Here is a 13,276-nt window from a genome sequence, read left to right as displayed (position 1 = left end):
GTGTAACAAGGCTGTAATATATATATATATATATATATATATATATATATATATATAGTCTCATCTCAAGGCCACCCTCAATATATCAGTCATATATTCAGAACAATTATCAATAAAGATGATGCTTGATAAATTACAGAGGACCATCAGAAATGTGACTTTGTCTTAGCGTGACATGTATACCAGTATATGCATATTTAGGCCTATTTAGGCCTTTGACTGGTCTAAGAAAACAGTTCCATTTTGTCAGTTCAAATGTATTTCGAGTGTGTACTGTATGTGTTTTTCAGTGGGAAGCAAACTATGAATTACGCCCAGGTATGCTAACTCTCATTTTACTCTATTTCTGTCTATGTCTCACCTACACCGTCTCAGATGGCAGACATAATATTGAAACCCTTTTTTTTCACCCACTTGTGTATTCAATGCAAACACACTAACATTTTGAACAGCATTGCATTGCATATTTACAAGTCTGATTTTTCTTTGTTTGGCTCCAAGTACTAATTACATATTTATGTTGATAATTTGCCATGTTCAATTTATATTTTGAAATAAAAATGCAAACGCAACTACATTTTCTTTAAAAACTGGACTGCAAATGCATCTGCCACAATCTTGTTGTTATGCCGTTAGCTGCTTACTGTCTCAAGTTAAAAGAGCCAACTCCAAAGTCTCTATGATATTCTTGTCCCTGATTTTGCTTTGGTCTCTCCTCCAATGTAACTCAATGTAGCAATGTAAGGGATTTTAACACTCATTTTGTTCTTAACACATATAACTTACATGTTGCACGCCAATGTTTTGGGGTTTTGTTCAAATCTGTAACTGACTGTAAGTGAAAGAAATATTAATACGAGACTTAGAAAGCATCAGCAGATCAGAAGATACATTTTGAGAGGTGCAGTCCATAGGCAGTAATGACAGCAGGTGTTTGAAAGTAAATGGAGCGATTCCTTGACTGGCTTTTTCTAGGTTAAAGGTCATAGGTCATAAGGAGTAGTGGTTGGATGAAAGAGTCAGTGGGTTTGTAGCCCATAAACAGAGAAAAACTTTGAACTAGAGAGTTGGTGGGTGATTAGGTGTCCCTTCATCAAGACTCCTGTGTCAACAGGAACTTTGATCGTGTGGGAAAATTCAATGAACGACCTAATTTTTTAACATCAGTAACGTAACACCAAGTGCAGTAAAATAATTGTATTCACTGCATTGAGTAGAACTTCCCTGTTTTGGAAAGGAAAAACGTATAATATATGTATATAATATAATGGCACACCTTTGAACCCACCAATGGTTCCACGAGGGAAATTACAGAGAAAAGATAATGTTCAGCCTATTGGTGCCTTCCAAAATTGCTCAGTTAGCGTTAAATTACTCTGAAGATTGCCCTAAAAGGCCAAGCTGGGTAAAATCAACATACTCAGCCACCTCCGTACACAATCTAAATAGAGCCATTCATTAGCAGAGCTTTTTGGGGGCCTTTTGTTGCTCTCTTTTCAGTCTATTCCCTCACCTCTCCTTCCACCTGACTAACACTTCCTGCGGTGTTTGTCCATTAGAGCTCTGGTAAATAGATGTTCTGTGTCTTTACATTCTGACCAGTGCAAATGTTCTGCCATTAGGGCATATGAGACCTGCTCAAGCAATACAACACAAATTCACAGCTATGAATTTACAATCTGAGGTAATGTCACGTAATGTTTGTGTGTATATATATATATATATATATATATATATGTGTGTGTGTGTGTGTGTGTGTGTAAATAACATCTAATAATAATAATAATAATGCCCACAATATATATTACAATATACACAACGATACAATTGGTTATATTTTGTCCCTTTAAATGAGGTATATTCACAAAGTTTAGTTTACTTTGTTTTGTTTTGTTGTTTTGGTTTGGTTTACAACTTTGTTTATCAAACACACAATGTGGAGAACGTGTAGCCTTTAACCCCCCTCACTGAACCAATTCAGACACTGTGACTGAGTCTTGTGGATGTGTAATACGTGAGCACTGTTATCTCCCTGTCAAGAACAAATCCTCCTTTGATGAGGTTTACGTGGACAGACATGTTCAAAGTTGGGGGTCTTCTTCTTTGTTTGTTTCTCTGTGGTGTTTTGTAATCATTTAAATATCAAACAACACCAGACTGAACTCTGTACAGGGTATGTTATCCTCTCTGGGGTTGAATGATGAATAAGTTAATGATAACAAGATACAACTGATTTGCCAAGTTGCTCAAATACCATTCCATGTCAAGAAGATGAAATCAGATATACTGTCACACAAGTGGCATTTTGTTTTGATCGTTCAGGTAGTACAACTCTATTCTATTGTTCTTTTGCAAACGTGTCTTCAAATAAATGTGCTGCTGATATGTCCTTAAACCTGCAAGAACAACTGAAAGAGTTTATGTTGCACAGTCCTGCACCAAAAAACTAACCAAAGGTCACGCAGTCCATGTTAAAAAAATACAGTGTTAAGATCCAAGTTTACACACAGTTTATGTATTCCACTGTCCTGTATTCCTTCCTGAAACAATCGTGCATGTGCATACTTACATTTTCACTTTCACTCACACACAGACAAAAAATAAATAAATGTTGGACCGATATTAAAATAGTGTCTGTTAAGCTGATAAGCCAATAATTAGTTGTATGTTGTGGCCAATAAACGATAAATGGATGATATTAAAATTCCATTAAATTTTGTATAATAAATTAAAATACTAATAACTAAAATTAGTCATTTTAAATGTTACAAAGGAAATGTAGGCATCACAAAATTACTGTATAATGTGCAGCATAAAAGTGGATTTTCATTTAGAAATTTGATTTAAATATTACATGTAAGTCTCATTAAATTATTAGTGTTTTTAAAGATTAACTAAAAGTGATCATTATATGAGGGTAAAGGTAATATAAATATAAAAATAGAGAAAACACAAGCAATTAAATATCCAAAATTGACCAACATATATCCAGTATCAACCAATATTGGCCAATATCTGATATAGTACCAATACATATATTGAGCAACCCTGACAAAACTGGCATTTGGATGGTTGCAATTATGACCAAATCCTCATGAATGAAAATTCACTGAAAATACATTAATCTGTCACAGAATACACTTATGTTTAAGAAATGTTCAAGAAATGTTCTGAACACACACACACACACACACACACACTCACTCACTCACTCGCATCATGATACTGACATAGTAGTATTTGAACCACCACGTGCACATGATCTCTGAATACACACACTTCAAAACAAAATGTAACATGTAAAGTATCTAATACATTTCCAGTCATTTATCACACCAGACCACACACAGCTGTACTCACTTGTCCAGTCAAGCCCAGATTCAGTCCAAAGTCAGAGCAGGTGTCAGATGTAAACAAATGAATGGGCCAGAAAGTTCTGCCGCAGTCCTGTGATACAATGAGCAGATCCAGAGAACGGAGAGTTGTGACATGCACCCAGGCGTATACACTATCATGTACACAGTCAGAACTGCTCTTCTGTCACACTGGCTGTGAGACTGGAAGGACTGGATCCTGTTAATCTCTTTCAGTCTCTCTCACTCACTCACTCACTCACTCACTCTCACTTCTGACCTCTCTCTCTCTCTCTCACTAGATGCAGGTTTTCATCCTCTGATGATTACGTAACACTTACACACCCCCGTGCATATGGGCCAACCACAGGCGCTATGTTTCCACTAGCAAAGAGCAGCAGGATTTAAAGACTGAGATGGGAGGGAGGGATGGATGGATGGGGAGGAGGGGGAAGAGAAAAAATGATAAACAAAGTATTGCTGAATGTTGTGCATTATATGAAGGAAATGTAACCAAACATAAGAAAAAGTTGTTAATAATAATATCTTATAATTAGGGGAACACAAAATCAGATTTCCCAGGTCCTGTGATGCGGTGCGACCCATGGATCCAAACAACACTCCAGCTTTTAACCCCTTCTCAAGCACCCTCCATTTTGACAAGGGGACATACAGTAAATGACATATTGTAATGCATTGCAGTATATCTCTTTGTAAATAATTGCAGCCACTGCATCCCAAATTGCATACTCTCTAAGTAGGTATTTCTTTTAATTAAGGAATTACTTTGTGAAAAAAAGTACATGCAATATAAGCTGTGTCTTTCAAAAGCTGAATTTGAAAACCGTTCTTCATTTCCCAGGCCATGAAAGATCCAACTGATGGATCCTTTGCAGCCTGGACTATCCCAAGATTCACTGCACGCTGGTGACAATATGGCTTTTTGGGAGAAAATGGCAGATTACACTTTTACATTTAAGTAAATAAAATAGCTTTTTGGCTGAACATGATTCAGTCATGGACAGTGGTTCCACATGAAGTTATCTGGATATGTTTAATTTTAAATTAGTTTACTCAGTTCCCTTTCAGTCGGTCACTCCCGACGTCACGTCGGATGACCGACGAATTGGGATCTCGCTTAGAGAGACCAATCTACTTCGAGTGTAAACTAAACGAGCCAATGCACATTGGCATGAGATTATTGCATCTTGCTGCCGCTGATCACAGCGTGAGTATAAGTAGGCAGCAGATGCAACGCATATTCAGCTTTTCGCTTCGGAGCCGAGAGATCACATCGTACTGCTCCTGACTACTCTGCTGAGAGAAGAAGACTGAACGAGTTCAGCGCACTCTTTGAGAGCTCTTCGTGTCAGGGAATGAGGGTTACCATACGTAACCGAGACGTTCCCTTTCAGTCGGTCACTCTCGACGTCACGTCGGATGACCGACGAATTGGGATCTCGCTTAGAGGGACCAATCTACTTTGAGTGTAAACTAAACGAGCCAATGCACATTGGCATGCGATTATTGCATCCAGCTGCTGCTGATCACAGCGTGAGTATAAGTAGGCAGCAGATGCAGCGCCTATTCAGCTTTTCGCTTCGGAGCCGAGCGATCACATCGTTCTGCTCCTGACTACTCTACTGAGAGAAGAAGACTGAACGAGTTCAGCGCACTCTTTGAGAGCTCTTCGTGTTGGCGGTACGGCGCTTCAGCGGTGGTGGTTCCCGTGTCGAGTGGGTTGCACACATCAGGCTGCACTACCCCCTGTTTGTGTTGCAGGCGGCCATCTCCCCTGTGTGCCTCAGCACGCTAAAAGAGCTTTTTCTCTAAAAGAGCAATTATGGGTGCGTCTTTTTAAAGACGACGTTGCGTGGCAAACTTGACGTTACGTCTTTGTAAAGATGATGTGGGTCTTGCTATAGACAACGTATCACCCAGGCGTTTCTGGATGCGGTCGTTACCTGGCGCTGGGTGATGGTCATGATAGCTGCCTTACGTGCCTGGGCATCTAGCATGCTGAGGTGGCGTTTGTGGATGAGTCATGTTCTCATTGTGGGAAAATGTTCATCTTGGAGTCGCGGGCCAAGCTCAGTTTCCTCAAAGGGGCGGAGTTCCGTTGCCTCTGCCTCGATCTAGTTCTCGTCATGGCGGCAGTCAGGCGGGGGCTACTTCAGGCACGCGCTACGAGCGACGAAGGTTACGGCGCGGTCTGTGGGTCGTGCGATGTCCACTATGGTGGTCCAGGAGCGCCATTTATGGCTGTGTCTGGTCGACATGCGCGAGACGGACAAGACACGATTCTTGAACGCCCCCAGACCGGCCTTTTCGGCGACACGGTGGAGAACTTTGGCCAGCAGTTCTCCGCTGCCCAAAAGCAGACTGAGGCCACCGCCAAAACAAGAGCAGTGCTCCTGCGGCCTCCAGCAAAGCTGCGCCGTGGAGCCGGTCGCAGGGCAGCCGCCCCGCCCATCCAGGCCCCCGCCAAACCTGGTGGCAAGCGGAAGAGCAAGAGACCCTGAGACGGGCAAACCAGAGGTGGAGGGACCTGCTCTTCAGGAGATGGTAAGCACACCACTCCCTCCCCCGGAGGAGGGCCAGGCGGAGAATCTTTTGTTTTTTTCCGCCACTGACCTCTCGGTCGCTGGTACCCAGATACTAGACAAGAGCAATTTCCTCTATCTCTGGGTCCCCAGAGGGGACGGGGGGTTGTGGACGATCCAGTGTCGTATCACACTCACCCTCCTCTCTCGCCAGTGAGCAGCAGTGGGCGGATCGGGAGGACGCCTTTGGCACCCACGTCCAGACCTCTGGAAACTTCATGTCTGGTCCCAGGATTGTGTATTGTGTAATATGTGTATTGCTTCCGAAACCTCCTTCGGGAAGGTTGGAGCTGCCGCAATGTCCCTGTCCCAAGTGGAAGGGGTACATTTTCCCAGTGTTATCCAGTCTTACTGATTGGGTAGTGCCATAGCAGCAGTAGCTGGTCCTCTTGTGGTAAGCCCTGGCCTATGCCAAAAAGTAGGGGCGCAGGTGGCTTCCACGGGACACTGGTAGGGGCAGTACCTGTGGCCCTTTGTTAGGGATCCCAATTCGTCGGACATCACGTCCCGTCGCCACAGCTCCTGTACCACCGCTGAGCGGCCGGGTCACCGGCTCGACTCCTCAGCGAAAACCTGAATATGCGCTGCATCTGCTGCATCTGCTGCCTACTTATACTCACACTGTAATCAGCGGCAGCTGGATGCAATAATCGCACGCCAATGTGCATTGGCTCGTTTAGTTTACTCTCGAAGTAGATTGGTCTCTCTAAGCAAGATCCCAATTTGTCGGTCATCCGATGTGACGTCTCCGTTCCCTCCTTCAGGGAACGAGGGTTACCATACGTAACCGAGACGTTCACTTTCATCCTACATTAAGACTGGGGCCAGTTACATAAACATAGTCACTATGTTAAGACTGTGTCTTAAGAAGTAGTTTGACCAACTAGTAGCTAGCCAAGAGGTAATGCCTTAACATAATGGCTAAGTTTATGCAACTGACCCCAGGTTTTACCTTCACAGCCTTTAAAGTCCACGTCCTTTGAAGGATGCAGCCTCAGAATTGTCATGTGACCTACCAACATCAACCTCAGTGCCATTCACAAATCCTCTCACCGTGGCCTCATGGGATAGTAAAGTGCCCATCCGATTCACACTTCAGAATCTCACCAGAAGTAATAGGTCATCTGGGTACTTTTTGCCTATACTGTATTATTAATACTGTGAATTCGGACATACTACTCTTTTACATACTGTTTTTTTACATACAGTCTTCTAGTCTGTGATTTTGAATGCAGTCAATAAGTTGCCTTCATTTGAAACCATTTTAGTTGGCAGAGCAATAATAGAAAAAGCAACTAACAATACTGTGTTTAAATGTAAGTTACTCAGTATCAGTTTCTTGTTTATGAACTTTTGTATAAAAGTAATATCACAATCTTGTTGTTGGTCTGAATGTCAGCACATTTGTGATGTAATTTGGCCAGACAGGCACGAGATAACAGAGGCTAAGGCCCTTGTTCTTCCGAAACAGTGGTGAATGGTTATCCTGCTGCACTGATAAGGCAGTGAACTAATCATCATAGAAAAACAGGTTTTACAACACAGTTTATCTCATGCTTGTTGTTCTCATGTAGAGGTGTATAGATTACTCTCCTATCCTTATGTTAACGGTAAAATTTCCCACCTTCATCTCTTTGTTTCAGTTCCAGTCTCACTTATTCTTACACCCTCTCTTATCTTTCTTTCTATTTCTCTCTCTGTGAGTGCATTTGTTGTCAGATGACAGCAGATTTTTTTTCAGAATGTTGTTTTGACTAAAACTTCACACTCCTAAAACAGAAATATATTAATCACACAGTCTCTCTGTCACATGACAGAAAAAAAAACAGAGAAGAAAAATACCAAGGCAGAGAGAAAGAAAGAGATAGAGAGAAAGAAAATAATCATAACAATAACATTAATACTGTAATAGGTTCACACCACTTTCAAGCTGTGTCTGCAGAGTTTTAGCAAAGAGAATTTAATGCATTTGTGAAAAATTACAGTAAGAATGACAACTGCTTTAAGTGTGTCTGTACTAGACAGAAAGCCTCTTATTAGGTATTCATGACCTTTTTACTGCAACAAAACTAAGCTTAAATGTATGACGCTATGGAATAGAAATAGGAATAATGGTATGGACAGAAATATTTGCATAAACATTACTGACTAATAGCCTTCCTGATTGTGTCACCTAAACAATGTTTTCCCTCCAAGAGGATCATGGATTCATGATTATAACATTGGTCCAATGTAAACAGATAACTTTCTATGCTGGAACACGCGACATAAACAATACGCTGGAAATGGCAGAAGATATCTCTTGTTTTCCTTGTTCTTTATTGCAGCTGTTGGCTTTATATTGTTAAAGGAAAACCCGCATAAAGATAAGAGTAATGATAAGGAGGCACTCAAATAATTAAATACTTACATATATGGCATGGTAGATAAATACTCCATCTCCACTTTACATAAAAAAAAAAAAAATACACCAAAGATTAAGCTGTAGAACTTCCACATGGTTTTTGTGGAATCACAAGCCATGTGTGTATCTTATTATACTCAAAGTCTTTTAATCAAGCATAGCCTTTAAATCAGTGGAATCCAATGGAAAAGAGAGAAAAGAATGTCAGTAGGCAATGTGTTCATTTTATTGCAGCACATGTAAACACAGAGTATCATCTGCCAAGGCCAAACTAGCGATGTCAGAGGCATGTCCAAATCAATAGATTGCCACACTGGCCAACAATCCTCTTTAATCTTTAGAGTGTGATGATGCAAAGCTTTCTGCACAAGAACATTCACGAGGAGCTCAGATAATCAGAGATGTGCATAGAGTGCCCATAAAATCTTTATTTTAAAGCAGAAATTAAAGGGGTCATGAATTGAGTAATCAAATTTACCTTGATCTTGTATCATATAAGTTGTCACTACACTATAAAAAACTTTCTGTAAGTTTCAGAACTCAAAACGTCTTTATTAGCCCAAAACCAGCTTTTATTGAAACTAAGCTGCCAGAACGTTTTGTTTCATATTTCATCTCAGTATGACGTCATAGTGTAATGAAAGACCTCTGAAAAAGATCAACACCAGCATCTAGCTACGTCACTGCCTCTTTAGCCCCGCCCACTATATTTTATAATAACATTTTTACCCTGTGTTACTATTGCTTTGTCTATTACAGATTGTTTGATATGTACTGAGTATTTATACGTTTTTAACCAAAATGACCCATATTCTTTTCAGAGTACATCATAGCAGTGTCCGTCTATTATTTTTATATGCAAACAGTTACCCAGTCATAGAATAAATAAAGTTACAATACAACAATGTATTACTGCGCTGCAACCTTGTGTTTAATAACCCTCTGGTGTTGTTTGGACATTTTAGACCATTTTTTTAATTTTAGAAATGTTTTGAATTTTTTTAAATCGCTACTTCATTGTCATGTTGGATTTTTTTTTTCTTTTTGGAAAAACATGTACAGAAGAATCATTCACAATAATACAAGAATGCACATTAAAAAATTAGGGTCAATTTTGATTTCATGTTGACTTTTAAAGGACATTATTTTATTGATTGAGCTGTCCATGACAAACATACACTCTCCCTGATACTTTACATAACACTTTGACCCTTGACCCTGAGTTCAAATCCATAGATTACCTTGTCTAGAATGCCTGTAATTACACGATTTTGAGAAAGACTGTTCAGATTTGGGTAACACTTTATAATAACTTTCATTAATAAATCATTAACAAACATTATATAATGCTTAATGGACCATTAGTTAATATATATTCAAAGAGTTAGAAACGTGTCCATGGCAGTGGGTAGTTTGGGTAGTGGAATGAGACGGCAGGACTTCGAGAAACGGTCAATGATAACCAGTATAGTAGTGTTATTATTGGATGGTGGGAGGTCAGTGATGAAGTTGATAGACAGATGAGACCATGGTCGTTGAGGAATTATTTCATGTAAGTTAAAATACTTACAAATGTCATTAAACTTTCAATTCCATATGATCAAGCACTTATTGAAAATCTACAAATAATTATAACATGTTATAAAATGCTTAAAAGCTTGTGTTAATGCACAAAACTTTTGCTACTACTGAGGTATGATACGGGTAAGGTTAGGGACAGGTTTGGGTAGGTTTAAGGGTTGGTTAAAGTGTCAATAGTGTACAGGGGTCAGTTTGATTATGATAAGGGAACACAGTTCAATCTGTTTATATTATATTGTTTTGATAAATGAATAAGTATTTTCTTTTAAACAATGATTTGTTTCCCCCTGCTTATTTATGATTCAAGGAATATCCTGTTTAACAATATACTAAGGAGTGGTATACTAATGTTACTAGTGTTGAGGCAATAAAAAACTTTTTTGCACCAAAATTGCAATCTGTTATGTCTTTAGCAAGCGTTTAGCTAAAGTTAATAATGATTAGTAAACATTTATAAACATTTGCAAATGATGAATAGTTTCCTTTTGATTGGGTACTGCAAAAACATGAATAATTAATATATTATTTGTTAAGATGTGTAAATAGAGGTCTACACAACAAACAAAGACCAACAAATGAAGATCATATGAGCTGAAAGTTTACTAACATTTTTAAGCACTTCAATGTACATTAAATAATCATATGTAAATCATTAGGTATAATGTTTAGTAAGTTCATTAGTAAACATTAACAAGAACATCATCTCATATTTCTAGCTATGTGAATATATATTAACTAATGATCTGTTAAGCATTATATAATGTTTGTTAATGATTTATAAATGAAAGTTATTATAAAGTGTTACCCAGATTGTCTGTATGTGGCACAGGTTTATTTTATGCAAACAGAAAACAGCTGAGAATGTAGCTTACGTGATTGTCTACATAAAGCCTGACCAGTCTGTGACTTCGTCTCCTCCCCAGGATGAAATCTGGCCTGCAGTCGTTAGCTCAGCAAAAGCATGGTTGGGTAACAAAGACTGACCCATTTGATCTTTTTATTTTATTTTGATTTTTTTATTGAAATTTAGGTTTCTATAACAGTTCCAAGTCTAAGAAATTTTACACCAATCTATAGCCTTATTTTATCTGCACTTTCTTTCTTTCATTAATCAATGGTATGCAGAGCAGTCAGAAATGCTTGTTAAAAATATGTTCATTATATTCACAGTTGGACTTCACAGCAGTTGTGTTGTCTGTTGTTTGTTCTAGTTCTCTCTCATATCTCATAGATTTGCTTTGGAATGACTTTTTAAACAATCCCTGCTTCCTTTTTTATATTTCCCCACTGTTTTTATTATAATATTTATAGACACAAGAACTGACTTGGACTCCAAATTAGAGACTTGTGAACAACACAAGCAGGTTTGTATAAATGTAATCTAACTAACACTACTGTTTAAAATTTTGTGGTTATTTGTTTATGTATTTATTGAGGAAGGATGCATTAAATTTATGTGGTATTATGTATTAAATATTATTATGTATTTTTGTAAAATGTATTGAATTCCTGCTTCCTCTGTTACCTTATGCAGCCCATACACTACATGATTTTCAAAGTTGTAGATCGCTGTTCCTTTTACACCTGTTTTGGGTATCATGAAATGTTGTCAAATTGTGTACAAAATAAAAATACTCATCTTTGCACCAATAAAATGTGCAACACTTTATGTTTTACCACCAAATTACATGTGATGTGTAATTATTCATATTTAACTTACACTGGAAAGGTTTACGTGACATCTCGCAAGATCTCGGCAAAAAGTCTCACGATTTATTTCCAGAACATGATGCATGATGGGATATGCTTAGACTCAAATACATAGATATGTATAGGTAGATACCCTATTAGTGACTGCTTCTACTGGCTGCTATAAGTAAGCTGTCTGCCATGTTGGAATGGTCAAAGACGTTTCATGAACATTTGAGAGCAAGTTGTCTGTGTGTCTGCAACCGTAGTTATACACATGTATGAATTGGGGGGTGATCCTTTTTCCAACTCAGTGATTCTGTTTATTTATTTATTTTTTCTGACATGTTGGTGTTATATCTTTCACTTGGATGTTATAAGTTGCGCTGAGTAAATACAGCTGGATAGAACAAAAACTGTGTCCGTCTTCATTTCAGGCTGCAAAGCAACAAAATGTGATTATTTTAAAGGGGGGTGAATCTTTTCTATACCCACTGTATTTTCTTTTTAACTCGCATGAACAAGCGCCAATTTGCCTCAGATTTAGGGCTTTTATCTTGATCTCCAGAAAACTGTCACAGTGTAAAAATCGGGCCTACTGGTTACTGTTTATGTTCCTCAACTGTCTCTTGATTAGTTCCTCATTTACCTGTGTATACCTTGAGTTTGTCGGTTATTGTAAATGTTATATTGTTTAATGTCTCATATGTTCCTGAGTTTTGTACGTTTATATTCTTGATAAGCTTTTGTGAAGAAAAGTAGACTGCTGCTAGTGGATCCAAGCTTCTACTCTCTCCTTACCTGCATCATTATGACAAAAAGGTAATAGCAAGGTTAAGATTTCTATATAAAAAGAAAAACTAAAAAAATTATTCTTCAGAGAATCCTGAAAAAAATTAGCATGATTTCCACAGAAATATTATATAGCACAACGGTTTTCAACATTTACTGTATAGTAAAAATAATGTTTTCTGAAGGATAATGTGACACTAAAGACTGGAGTGATGGCTTCTGAAATGTAATAAAATTAACATCTATCTCAGTCACCGGTTAATGCGGAGTCTAAATTTTGATATTTATCCCTATCAGCTGTTTTTGAAATTGCATCCTCAATAAAACATGAAGTCCCCTGCTGGATAAACAAAAACTTCTCAGGTTACGTATGTAACCATGGTTCCCTGAGAAGGGAACGTGACACTGCATCCTCTAGAGGTCACTATGGGGAACGCCTTCAGCGTGACCGGTGCCTGAAGCATACATCTAAACACGACAATAACATTGGCCGGCGACAGCCTATAAAGTCATTACCCAGAGTGACCACAGTATAAAAGGGCACCGGCAGAACACGTCATCCGCTTCTTCGTCTGAAGCTTGCGTTCAAAGCATGGCAAGGAAACTAGAGGACGCAGTGTCTCATTACCTTCTCAGGGAACCATGGTTACATACGTAACCTGAGACGTTCCCTTCCGAGGGAACTTCGAACTGCATCCTCTAGAGGTCGCTATGGGGAACGGTATACCCACGCCGCCATGCTGAGGGGAGTGCATGCCAGAAACCACTGCGAGCACTAAGTACCAACTCTACCATAGCCATGGGAGTTGCCCCTAGGATGCCTTGACGGCTGTCAGTGACATTATCCCCTCCGG

The 13,276-nt window shown here is 38.9% G+C and overlaps 1 protein-coding gene across 2 annotated transcripts in view; it reads right to left on the bottom strand.

Moving 5' to 3' along the window:
- LOC107709559 (pyruvate carboxylase, mitochondrial-like) overlaps positions 1-8,526 on the bottom strand; it is a 17,271-nt gene extending 8,745 nt beyond the window's left edge. Inside the window, exon 1 of one of the 2 annotated variants that reach the window (XM_016514062.1) lies at positions 8,367-8,526. In XM_016514062.1, the coding sequence (XP_016369548.1) occupies positions 8,367-8,479 (113 nt within the window). In that variant the 5' untranslated portion in view covers positions 8,480-8,526. Of the gene's footprint in view, positions 1-3,360; positions 3,708-8,366 lie in introns of those variants that run through there. The other variant, XM_016514071.1, reaches the window with a different exon arrangement.
- Positions 8,527-13,276: the final 4,750 nt, after the last annotated feature.

This window comes from Sinocyclocheilus rhinocerous, unplaced genomic scaffold (assembly GCF_001515625.1).
Source record: "Sinocyclocheilus rhinocerous isolate Xijiao unplaced genomic scaffold, SAMN03320098_v1.1 scaffold2148, whole genome shotgun sequence".
In the NCBI taxonomy this organism is placed as follows: domain Eukaryota; kingdom Metazoa; phylum Chordata; class Actinopteri; order Cypriniformes; family Cyprinidae; genus Sinocyclocheilus; species Sinocyclocheilus rhinocerous.
The sequence above is the reverse complement of the archived record's forward strand: the minus strand, read 5'-3'. Positions and strand labels throughout refer to the sequence as shown.